At 38.1% G+C, this 13,170-nt stretch overlaps 1 protein-coding gene across 1 annotated transcript in view; it reads left to right on the top strand.

Moving 5' to 3' along the window:
• Window positions 1-6,090: 6,090 nt before the first annotated feature.
• Window positions 6,091-13,170, top strand: part of LOC107088397 (ephrin-A3-like) — an 86,293-nt gene continuing 79,213 nt past the window's right edge. The window contains exons 1-2 of the mRNA XM_015380539.1: window positions 6,091-6,539; window positions 6,658-6,861. Of these exons, the coding sequence (XP_015236025.1) occupies window positions 6,752-6,861 (110 nt within the window). The 5' untranslated portion in view covers window positions 6,091-6,539; window positions 6,658-6,751. The remainder of the gene's footprint in view (window positions 6,540-6,657; window positions 6,862-13,170) is intronic.

The raw sequence follows: 13,170 nt of genomic DNA on the forward strand, positions 1-13,170 counted from the left end.
TCCATTACATTGTTTTAATTGATCTGAATCATTAGGCTTTTTTCTGATAAATGCATTTTTTTTAATTTTTCTGAATTTATTTTAATGTATTTTTACAGATGAGACTAAAACAATCTGGAAATAATTTGAAACAGATAAATTAAGTATGTTTTGCAAGAATCTAATTACATTATTAGTATAAAACAATCTATACATTTGTTATATCTTTGTTTCATTTGACAGCCGTCTAAGACAGAGGTCATATGATTGTAAACAGACTCCATTAGTGTCATTTTTATATAGTTAAGAATTATATTGTAATGCATATGAATTCTGTGAGAGGACAAATTCTTAAAACAAAATTTAGAATTTCATAATAACAATTGTGATTTTATTTTTACCTGTCTTAATTAATTGTAAAACACTGTGATCACTCTTAATTTTACTAGAAATTTTGCTTTTTTAACATATTGTTTATTTATATTATTTAATAAACTTTATAAAAGTTCCCCATTTTCATTCAAACTCTTTTTCTGATCTATAAAAAGAAAAATGCAGAGTAAGTGAATACAAATAAGTAAGTTAGAAAAAGATACAGAGGGTGACGGAGCTCTGCCACATCAGATGATAAACTACTCTCTTTTGATTTGTGAAGCTAAAGCGATGACGATGTCATCCATTTTTCAAGTAAAGGAGGCTCTCTGGTTTGATGCAAACTCTGCATTAAAATTTCCATTCAGCCCTGATAATGTTGTTGACTCATCATTTTGTGTGTCTTCTGAACCAAAAATATTTCTCCCTGCTTCACTAAAACATCTTGTGGGAAACATTTCAACAAATATCCTTTTCATTGCTAGGAAATGTGAAACATTAAACTCAGCATTACTTCTTTTTTTTTTTATAAATCTGGATTTTTTATAAATCTGGATCAACGCCTATCTGCTCCAAGCTACAGCTGCCGACTTCTGATGATGTGGAAGTTAAATAAATAAAATCATTTCTCCATGGTAATTTTCATCAAACCTGCCAAACACAGCCTAAATATTTGACATGGAAGGAAAGAAGATCAGTGAGAAGTGAGATCAAAGGATGGTGGTGGAGGAGGAGGGGTTGGATGGTGGTGGTGGTGGTGATGGGGCATGCATATGTGCAAAAACGTGAGTATGTGTGTTGGTGTGGTGCAAGTAGTGATGAAACACATTCTGCAGTGTGATATTTCCAACACTGACGAATTCCACACATCTCCACCACACATGGGAGCAATCTAAACTCAAAGCCCTGTCAGTGTGTGAGTGTGCGTGACAATTGCTCTCCAGCCACGAGCTGCTATTCTTCATATTGCTGTCAGCCACTCTTCTTCTTCCTCTGTTCCCCCAAAACAACATACACAAAATGATTGTATTTGTCTTTATCAGTCCCTCCATTCTCTGGGCTCCTCCTTGAGTTCGCTCTCCTTCGTTCAATATTTCATGCTGCTGAGAGCATATCTATTCTGAGCTCTCTTTCTTTCTTTCAGCACTCTTTTCCTCTTCATGAAGAAAAGAAAGTCTTTCTACCCATCATTCTTTCTGTCCTTCCACTCTTTTTTTAAACACCATAACCCCCCACCCTACACTTCACCACATGTGCCACACTACACCCTAAACTCTATATCTCATTGGACTCCTAATGTTCTGTGCCCCCATCAAAGTTTTTCCTCCCTCCTCCGTCCTGTCAATCCCTTCCTCTCTCCATCCCCTCCGCTGAATAAGTTTGCGTGACTGTTCAGAAGTATCAGCTCCACTTCTCCTTCCTGTAACCCCCCCACCCTCCCAGACCTAACTCCTTCCCTTTTCCCTCTTGGATTCCTCTGCAACCAAAAACACAGAGAAAGCCCTGTTCACTCTCTTTTTGCACTTCTCTTATTTTTGCATCTCCACCTCCCCTCCAGCCCCCTCATCCACATTAGTGTCACCTCTCCTCCTTCCCCCCCTCATCCACCCATGCTCATCTCCACCCCTCCCTCTTTCTTTGCCCCGACCTCCTCCTTGCTCTTAGCCTGTATCGGTGTTGTTTTAGGCACAGCAGTGAAAGGTAAACAGAGAAATTGAAAATTCGTGTCAGTCACTCGGGTGAAAGAGGGACAGGGAGGGAGGGAGAGCAGTGGAGGTGGTGAGGGGGCTGACAGAGGAGGGAGGGGGGAGGGAGAGTGTCAGTACAATTTACTAACACAACAGTGAACAGCGAAGCAGGCCAAGGAGGAAAGCGAGCATTAGGCGGGAGAGAGAGACTCCTGAGTTAAGAAATCCATCGCCATAAGACGGATGTATCATACCAATGGAAAATGTTTCCTGTTCCATATTTAGGAATCCCACCGAGCTCACATGTGCATTGTTTATTTCCTCCCAAATCGAATCATTAGAGTTAGGAGAAGGCTCTGATTAGATTCCAAGGTTTCACTCAGGACTTCTGGACACATGTGTTGTGTGCCAGCACTGGGCTGGAAATGTCACAAGAGCTCCAGCTTTAGTCAGGCCATGAGGTTATTTCTCATAAAGACCCCAATACAAAAGTAATCCAATGGCTTTGCTCTCCAGGCCTTAAAGGTAAAGCAGAAGTTTTTTTCTCGAGCAAAACCTGTGAAATGCAGTAAAATAGGGTATTCAAAGTACAGCTGAAACCAGATGTGTTTGCAAACACTGCATAAAATAATAGATTACCTATGTTTTTCTCTCTTCTATCAGACTAAAGTTGTTTTATGGTTAATAATATGGAGAGAGAAAATATATATTGTGCTTGAAATTTGATATTTATATAAAATGTATTTGTTTAAAATTGCTTAGACTATAAATGCTTTAAAAAACCCAACAATTGGCTTTGTAAGTTTCTGGTTTAAGCTGAATTAATTTAAAAAAGACAAATCAAAAAAGACGAGGAAGAAAACTGTTGACTTTCACAGCTCTGGATCCCGAGGAACAATTTCCAGATGTGTGAAGTTGTAATCTTCCACTTTTTAAGCAGTTATCTGCAGATTTTAACACCAAAGGGGCGTCCAGCTATGCTGTTCCAGATGGATACAGGTTTTGTGCCCCCAGAAGTGACGAAATGTGAATGAAAATGAAGAAGAAGCAAAAGGCCTGCTGACTGAAGCAGGTAAGAGAGTAAAACAGGTAAAACAGATGTAGTATAAAATGCAGCTAAGTGAGGGAGAAAATACACAATAAAAACTCCAACATCCTGCAAAAAGATAGGAAATCTGTCCTATAGCTGTGTTGCTGTTGCGAGGATTGTGCTATTGTCAAAATAATCAGTAAATATGCAGAAAATGTCCCCTTTTTAACTACATTATTTAAACTGAAATACACAGAATCCATACCATTTTTCCTTGTAGATAAATCTCTAGGCAACAGTGGCCGGTAAGTGCAAAAAAATATTACATTATCTGATAAACTTGAACACTTTTAAAAGTGTTTTGTCAAACTTGTAAAAGTGTCTCACTTCCTGTCCACCGTACCAGCCTGAAGCCTTGGCTTAAACCAGTAAAATGAAGAAAACCACTGCTCATTAAAATGTTTTTTATCTGACACATATTCCTCAGTTTAAAAAATCCAACAGATGAGAGGGAAAGGTTTTAGGATTGAGATTAAAATCTGGTTTTGTTATTCTTGCTACTTTGTTACTTTTATGAAAACCTGGACAGATAATCTTTTTTTTACCTAATTGTGAATTCAGAAAGAAAAGATATACATTGATTTTATATTTACATGTTTGTCTTGTTGCAGAGGTGGGTGTGATCGTAATTGTTTTAAGCTAAAAGTACGTTGTTGTTTTTGTTACTTCAAACTTCATGGAAACAAAAAATAAAGAATACAAAAACATCTTGTACATGGATTTAGCAAACTGAGGTAATGAATTTTATTTCTATTTCACCCTCTGGCACCTAGCGGACCCCAGAGATATGTACCTTGAGTAAATAATTTTCTGTGGTCTGTCAGATTTGATCCCAAGGAAAAACGGTTTTGGTCGCCTGGAATACACAATTCAGTCAAAGAGGGACAAAATGATAGAGCAGAAATGGTGAGCGGTCATAAAAATATTCCATTTCTCCTGTCTAACAGAGAGATGGAAAAAGAGGCAGGAGCAGAACAGACAAGAAGACCACTGGGGTCCAAATACAGAGCCAAACTAGCACAGCCAGAAAACTGGGATCACACTGTGGAAAGAAACAAAAAAAAAGTTTTCAGCCTCCCTGAATAAGGTGAGGGGAGGAGGAATCAGAACGGGGGATTTAATGGACAGCTCATGAGAGGAGTGGAAGGACTGGAGGAGACAAAGGGATTCCCCGATGGCATCTCATCTCATTTCTTTCTTCCTTTTTTACTCTTCTTCTCCCTATTTCCCTCCTTTTTTCTCCCAATAAATCATTCTGACTTCTCCTTAACCAACTCATTCCCAGCAGGCAAAAAGAAAACTGTAACAATCTCACTCCTATATAGTAGTCCTCTCTTCTCTCTCCGTCCCTGTCTCTTCTCCAGTCTGCCCTTTGTCTCACAACAAATAACACTCAGAGAGTGGAGGTGTGGGGCATTTACATTTAGCCAAGTCATCAGACATCTATAATTTACTTCAATAAGAACAAAGATTTGTTTAAATTTCAACGCCATGCATGTCTACAACTTTTTCATATTTTATCATATTACAGTACAGATAGACATGAATGAATATGGCTTTTCTTGCCTCAGTGCAGGGCTGGCCAAAGCTTTGAAGGGGCCCTAAGCCATTTATGATTTTGGGGCCCTCTAATTCGGCCATATGGATATATGCCTAAATGTATCACCAAGTGATGCCAAAAGTGATCAAATAACCTAGTACAAATTTACAGTAAAAGGGTCATTTTTCAAAAGAGCTGCAACAGCAATATATAAAAATAATCCGTGGTGCAAGACCAATCATAAACAACAACAACAACAAAAAAATCCAAAAATGTGCAAAAACAGGCATATTTAAATAAAATAAAAATAAACAGTGAAATATCAATCACATACTTAAATGATGTAAATTAAAAGTAACCTGAAACAAGGTAAAATCCTTTAATGTTGAATACTTAATCCTTAAAACTATATAAAAATACCTTTACTATATAAAAATACCTTTACTTAAAAAATAAATTACATTTACCAACATTTGATTAAATCTAAATTCATTCAAACATATTTGAAGCCTAAAAGATTGTCTGCCAGACCAAAATAGACTGAAGAAAGAGCTTACTTTGCCATGTTAGGAAAAACATGGAGTGGATGCAGCGCTTCTTCCTCTCAGTTATTTGTTTTAAATAAAGCATCTCTAATGATGTGACCCTCAAAAAATTACAATAAAAAATAAGAAATAGATCCTTAACCTTTCTTTTTAGTCCAGTGGTTTAAGACTTCTGGCTTGGATCAATAAAATCTTGTGCTGGAATGGTGCTGAATTATTTCGACATTATGTAGAAGGGTGAAAACAGCTTACTGATGGAGCTTAAACAAACCTAACAAAACATTTCAGTCAAACCACATGTAGCTGCACTTAAAATCAAGAAGTGATTAAAATAACACATTTGTTTCTTCTCTTTCCAAATCAACACATATAGGTACATGGTTGCACTATTTCCAAATGTGAAAAAGTTCAATATAATCTAAATAAAAGCCTATAATGCTTCTGCAAGCCAGTTCATTATTTATGCATGACAAAAAAAGGTAAATTTTTATTCAGTTATTTGGTAAGTCACAGTTTCCCAGAGGGACTTTCCTTCAAGAGGAGTGAAGTTGAATCAAACTCACCAACAATGTTTGAAAGGAAATCGATGAATTTAATCTAAGGATGCTTTAACAGTTTTTTTTTTCTTTCATTAAAGGAGTAGTTATGCAGGACTACATGCGTGAGCTACAGTAGTGAAAAGGATGCACATTGGTGGAAAACATGATGATGATCTCTGGCTCACATAGATAGGGGTGCACCTCTGCAGCATCAGAGTGATGCGATCATTGAAGTCGCGCTGATGTCCGGTGATGCGCTGCAACTCGGCTACAAATCTTGGAGGAATGCGCCTTTTTTTCAGTCCCTCGCTGGAAGGGGGGTGGAGTTATAGAAAGTGAACGAGTGCTGCCTACCAAGCAGTGAGGGAGAAGGAGGAGAAGGAGGAGAGGAGCGACGTGTGGGCAGCCTGCTCACCGCGCGCAATGCTTGGAGAAAGGAGGAAAGCTTGAGTTTGGTGCTGCTCAGCTGCACATCTGAGATCATCTGCGCGTTTATTGGAAGTAAAGGAAATGATCTTTAGCATATAAAAAAAGAGAGAAGGACTTCATTGAGTATTTTAAAATTGTAGCTCATTCATTAAATCAAACTGCGCGCAGCTCTTTCTCGGACTGATTTAAAGACCCTGGAGAAGCAGCGAGCTGCGTCACTTCTCCAGGGGCCCCAGCAGCAGCAGCGGTTCCCCGGTGACAGGAGGGGAGGTGGGGGGGACTGGAGAGGTGCACGGCTCTGTTATAAACACGGACCATAAACTCCGCTTTTTGAAGCTCTGCAGGAGGAAGGAGAAGGTTCGCACTCTGGTTTCACAATACTTTTTAAAAAAAGCAGCATCTCTGAGAGCATAGCCCGTCCTCTCTGCCTTTTTCTATTGTTTTCTTTTTTAATGTCCTCCTTCTCGCCTGTTAGGCATTGCTGGGATGTTGGAGTCGCGCTGTTTGGTGGAGTGACCGACAGAGAGAGAGAGAGAGTGGCCGCAGAGAGCGAGAGAGGAGCCGGGAGCATGGCTCTGGCAGCGCTGTCTCTCTGGGTGCTCACTAGTCTCACCTGGGGCCGCCTGCTCCAGGTGTCAGCCAACAGGCACTCCGTTTACTGGAACAGCTCCAACATACAGTAAGATCTCTATTGTTACACTCCCCTCTTCATTCATACCGACAAACACTTTTTATGCATTTTTCTGATCCTTTTGCATGTTGTTTAATTTTTAAATACACGCGCACATTTCATCCTTCTTGATGGAAGCCCTCCACAAAGCCCCTAAAAAAGAATAAAAAATAAATAAATAAAAGCTATTCTTAACTCCTGCCCTGCCAGACCCCTACTGGGTGGTCAAGGTGCATCTTTTCAACACCTTCTGCTCTGCAGCTGCTCAGACATATTTCTATTCCTGCTGCTTTTGAACATTTCATTCACTCTATATCCATGCAGAGAAATATGGAGAGGACGGGACTCCTCCAGCTCTCATCTCCTCTGTCTTACTGTCTTCTCTTCTGTGAGATTCAATTAGGAGCACTTCTTCATGCTGACCCCATTGTGTTGCAGCAGTGTCACTATTCAATCTCTCTCTCTTCAAGTTGCTCCTTTCCATTCATCCCTAACCCCCTTTTACTTGTTTGCACACAGAGCCTCAGTTATTTTGTTATCCTCCTAATCCTTTTTTTTTTTTTTTTGTATATTTTACTTCTGAGTCTCTATGCACGCCTCTCTTCCACTAGATCTATAAGAATGTAGCACCAGTCTGTAGCTGGATAGTAAAATCTTGCACACATGTATTTCTATATAAAACAAAAGACATTTGGATGCAGTTTATCTAAAGTCTTTGAACGTTTTTTTTCTTGATATCCAGCATGCACATTGATTTATGGTGTATTTCTGTTGCAAAAACTGTCTTGGCTTCACTTCCTGGAGTCTTTATCTTTTCCTCTACATGCGTCCAGAGTCCTGACTCTGAATGGTTTTTCATATAGACATCGCTCAGAACAGTTAGTGTGTTATTCTAGTAAAAGAATAAAGGTTTTGCTCTTATAGGGGCGCAAACATCATGAAAGGGCTTGATACCACATGCTGTGGTTTCCGGACAGAGGGGACATAGATTAGTGTTTCAGCTGGTATCAACTCCAGCTGCAGGGCAGTAGTTTTAGCTTTAAAAAAAAAAAACTTTTAGAGGTAAGATTTTTTTTTTGTAGCTTACAAAAGGACTGCTGTAGTGGATGAGGTAGCAGAAGGTCTTTGAGAAGTGATTTTGGGAGGATGACGGGAAAAGGCTGAACACGCTGCTGATGTGTTTTAGCTGAAATGCTGCTTCTCTCTACTTAATTTCAGTTTCAACCCCCACTCTCAAAAAATCTGCCTAAATTTTGGCTACAGGTGTAAATATAATACCACTTCAACTTTTTAAATCGGAGACAGAAGTTAGCTTTTATAAGTGGTGCTTGAAAGGATTGAGTAGTGCAAGGAGATAGACGTCCACACAGTTGGCGAGGCGTAACTCGAGCAGTGCTAACCTTGAAGAAGCATGCGCCAAATTCAGCCGTTTGTCTGCTGATATTTGCAGGATATTCACAGCCAGCAGGTGTTTTTTTTTTCTTCTCAAGAAGGATAAATTAGAAGCCCCTGAGCTGCTCTAACCTTTAACCTGACTGTCTTGAACCTGAAGTGTGTAAAGCAGCAGTTTCTTCCCCCTTCCCTCTTATCTCTACAGCTTTCCTCCCACAGGCGGAATATTCTTAGCCAGTACAGTGTGAGTGACTTTTACAATGAAAAAAAAAGAAGAGGTGGTTAATTAAATAACACTGTGGTCTCTGTCGACCTGTCTGATCTATGATCCTAAAATCCCAGCATTTTCTTTTCCCTCACTATGAAAGCCACTTGAACAGCAATAACTATTTTTAGAGATGCACTGATCAATGGTTAGATAATAGAATCTGCAAATTTATTTATGATCAGCTCTGATTAGCAATCAACAAATTTTAAACTGAAACATTTTATTTTTTTCCTCTCCTTAAAACTAAGATGTACCCCAATTTACAAATACATATACATTTGCAATAACGTACTTTAACTGTAATATGCAATTACCTTTCACTGCACTTAATTTTTTTTTTTAGATAGCTTCTGTCCAAACTTTATTTATTCATTTTATAGTAATATCCACCTGTATATTATATTCGGTACATATCCAGCTGTAAATTTAGTTCATAACACTAGTTATCTATTATATTCATAGGACAAATCTATTAGTAAGATTCTGTTTATAATGGTATTCATCTCTATATTTATTCAGTAGAAACCCATGTCCTGTATTTATGGAACCATTATTTATCCTGCACTTGCTGCTATTGCACTTCTGGTTAGACCTAAACTGCATTTTGTTGCCTTGTACCTGTACCTGTGTAATGACAATAAAGTTGAATTTAATCTAATCTAATTTCTTGGACTTTCAATCAGAAGTTTTCTATTGAGTTTGTCAAATATCAGATGTAGGTTTGGAAAAGTCATTGATGCATGAATAGGAACAATCTCTGAACTCCTTTATTTTCTGGGAGATTCAGAAGCTCATATTTTTTCATATGGATTGTAACCCCCTCCCACAAAAAAACAAAAAACAGATAAATACATAAATATATATTAGAATCATTCAACTTCCCCTGGATCAGACCTGAATGGTGATCAGAGCGTCAAAACAGAGCAGAATCTTTTGTTTGTTTAATCTGTTCAGAAATAACTGCTAGAAATATGTCTTTCACTGTGATGCTGGTTCAACAGAATCAGCTGCTTGGCTCTCATATTCAGATTTTCCTCTCTGTTCAGGATGAAAGGACTTCTAAAAAAATTTAAATCGGCATTTACTTATTTCATATACAGAGATAAAACACAACGTGTTCTTGTTTTAGAGTTGAAAATCTAAAGTGTCCATATAAAAAAACAAGTAAGTTAAAAAATATTTTATTTTTTATTTCAATGTCATGGAAACAAGTCACAAGGTATGTATAAGGAGAGACAAAAAAACACAGCAAGAAGAAGATCAGAGCGGTTGTTTGTCAGATTATCAATTTTGTTTTATTTATACTGAAACACAGAGATAAATTATGTTGTTTCTAAAAAAAAAAAAAAGGAAAAAAAAAAAAGAAAATAAGAACAAGTACTAAAATTAATAAATACCAGTAAGCCAACCCAAACCAACGTACATTGTGTTCCCTCTAGGGGGTGCAGCCTAACCTTTGCTCTATGGAAAAACACTTCTTTAAATCCTCAGGTCAGGCCCAAAGACTGTCGGTCTGAGTGTTGCCTCACTAACATCCCTCCCAGATCTACCAGCCGTACCTAATTAGCAAACAAAGAACCATGAATACCGGCAGGCAAAAAGACTGATAAACAGCAGAAAAAGCTGTTTAATCTCCTCTTTTATACAGAAGACATATTTTTTTTTTCTGTTTCTCAGATTCCACCATTTATTTAAATCTCTGCCATCCAACAGTCGTAGGCATGGCTGGCATGCCATCCAGCCACTGGCAGTCAGTCTCCCTGGAGTTCCTCTAACTCACAGCGTAGTGCGGAGGCTTGCAAGGCCAATAATAAGCTGTACTATTGCTGTCAGTTTGAGCAGTAAACACATTGTAAAGCCTCAGGATGCTTCAGCTTCCCGAGCAGCTTCTAACCCTGGGCCACTCATCAACCACAAGAAACAGGCAGCCAAGGATTAACAACCTCACGCACTTACCCATGCATGCACGCAGATGCATGAAGCTGTGCAAATTCCAGCACGTTAACTCCCGTTTCTGTGGTTTTCTGTCCTATTAGGGCATACAAAGTGTCTGTAGATGTGTGTTTATTTGAGTGGGAGTAAGTGTTTGGCCCTGGTGTAGATGTCTCTGCCCACTGATGGGTGACAGAAACAGAAACAGATCCATCCGTCCGTTAAATCACATATTATCTTCCACCACCTGGCAATTAACCACCACTGTGAGCATCCGTATACATGTGTACGAGTGTAATTCAATAACAGAGCCGTTAACTTGATTAGGGATATCTCTCAATTTATCACTTGCAGATTTTGCAAGTGATTATGTTCCTTTTTTGTTGTTTTTTTTTTTTATGTTTATTTTGCATTAGTGCATTCATCCATGAAGGTGGCAGGTCATTGAAACATGGCCAGCTGTTGCTAGCACATTTAAAAAAAAATAATATTGGGCTTAACTATGAATTGTAATTAATCTCAATCTTGAAACGGTTTTCTACTCATTTGGAGAGAATGAGGAGAGATGCTTAATGTGGAGCTGGAGAGAAGTAATAAAAGGAGTGACGCTGTGGGAGGAAAGAGTAGTGAAGTCAAGAAAGATTCAGGCACATTTTGGAGCAGAATTACAGTAGAAGGAAGGGATAAAAGTCAAATTAATGATAGTAGTGACACTCAGCAATGGGCAGATGTTTATTTATTTTCATTTTTTTTGAAGGTGCATTCAATAAGGAATACAGTAGAAGTCAGATTTGCCGCCACTTGCTTAACAAAGGCAACCCACCTTGCTTTCCAGATGACTTAAGAACAAAAAAATTTCTGCTGTTAGAAATAGTTTTAGTCAAAGAGCTTTACCGTGTACAAAGATTACTGTAAGCCACCGTTTGTTCTAATCACACGGCACCAGATCACCAGATCATTTATTAGTGATGAATAATAAGGCAGCGCTGCCTAAACGTGTCAGTGGACCTGAGTTCCTGGGTTTGTGTAGATGCTTTGCACTTAGCCTTTAACTGAAAACAGTGGGGACCTCATGCTTGATAGATCGCTGGTGTTTATATAATATGATTCAATGATGTTGACTCTTCCATCCTGCAGCAAGTCTCTTTGTGAAAGTAAAAAATATATATTTTTTCTGATTGGGAAGGTTCTTGTCTTGTAAAACAGAGGAGGAATGCAGGAAATGCATGCTAAAAAGGAGGAGGGGAGAAGTTTTGCCGACCCTTATTAACAAGCTGGATTCTTTTTCTTTGGACTGTGTTTGGCGGCTCTCTCATGAAGCCCTCTGTGGGAGGTGGTATTAAGTGTATCATTGCTTTTCTTTTCTACACCTAAACTTTATAATGCTTCTGCACGTTCAAGTGTTGTCCAAAGGCTTCTGTAATTCACCCGCCTCAAAAACTACCTCTTGCCGAGTATGTGCAACACTTAAAAAAGAAAAATAAACATGTACTAACATTGATTGAAAAAAAATAAAAGAAAACAATAACCCTGAAATACTGGGATACAACTTTGTCTTAGATGTTTATTTTTCTCCAGAAAACAGTTTTGATAAGATAATCAGCTAATAGGATCAATCATTGCAGAAACAGAAGACCGATCGAAGTCCTGGCTCTAATTTTTTTTCCCCTTTTTTTTTGAGCCTGGACAATGTAATGGTTTACAGTAGATTGAAAGGAAAAGCATTACAGTTGCACCAATCCATTGGCCAAAGATCCAGATTAGCCAGGTTTTCTCTGTCGGCTCCTTGCTGAAATTGATATACTTAGAAAAATATGTAGTTGCTTCTAACAAAAGAGTCTCTGTTGTTTATTTTTATTATTTATTTATTTATTTTCCCCAGTACACAGATGCATCCTAAAATAGTAAGATCTTTGAGGCACGTTTGGTTTTTAGTGTAAATCACATGTTTGGATGAAGAAACGGTATTTCATTTAAGTCCTTGATTTTTTGTTGCAGAAAGCTGTTTTAGTTCTTTAGAAAAACAAATTAGATTTGTTTATAATCAGCGTTGGGAGGTCAGTGCTCAAACAAAGTTGGAAACATGTATCAGCCAAGAAAGATCTAATTATTGTATCTCTGGTTCTTAGACAGCCCAGAGATTGTATCTCTTTAGATTCAAAGAAAAGAGGATTTTCACAATTTCTACACTATTTTTGCTAGAAATTTTGCTGATGTTGAAAGGTCCTTATATGGGCTCACTGTGTCTCAGAGAATAAATTTTAAAATACTTATTTTTCTCTATAAATCACATGGATAAGCAGCTTTTAGCTCGTTTCCTCCGCTAATCTGGAATAAACTCCCAGAAACACGGAACTACTCCGAATTAATGTTAAAACTTATCTACTTAACATTGGCTTTGACAGTTCATTTAAAACTGTTTCCTGAAACATTAAAGTTTAATAACCATGCCTACAAGCTAAATTTCTTGACGTTTGTGAAAATCCATCTAGTATTCCCCCAGTTTAAACCATCCCAGACCGACCCAAACAAGTCAGCCAATCATGTTGCAGTATTATGCTTTTTAACGTGGGATATACAGTCATGATAAAACATAAAGCTCCCAAGCCCACAGCTGGACTACAATAAAGGTGGCAGCTGCTATCACATCTGTCTTGTCAAATCTATAATTTCATCGTTGAAAGAGGAAAAGCAAGAGCATCAAAACTGTATTTTATTGTTGTTTC

This window comes from Cyprinodon variegatus, unplaced genomic scaffold, assembly GCF_000732505.1.
Source record: "Cyprinodon variegatus isolate N-32 unplaced genomic scaffold, C_variegatus-1.0 Scaffold217, whole genome shotgun sequence".
Lineage (NCBI taxonomy): Eukaryota > Metazoa > Chordata > Actinopteri > Cyprinodontiformes > Cyprinodontidae > Cyprinodon > Cyprinodon variegatus.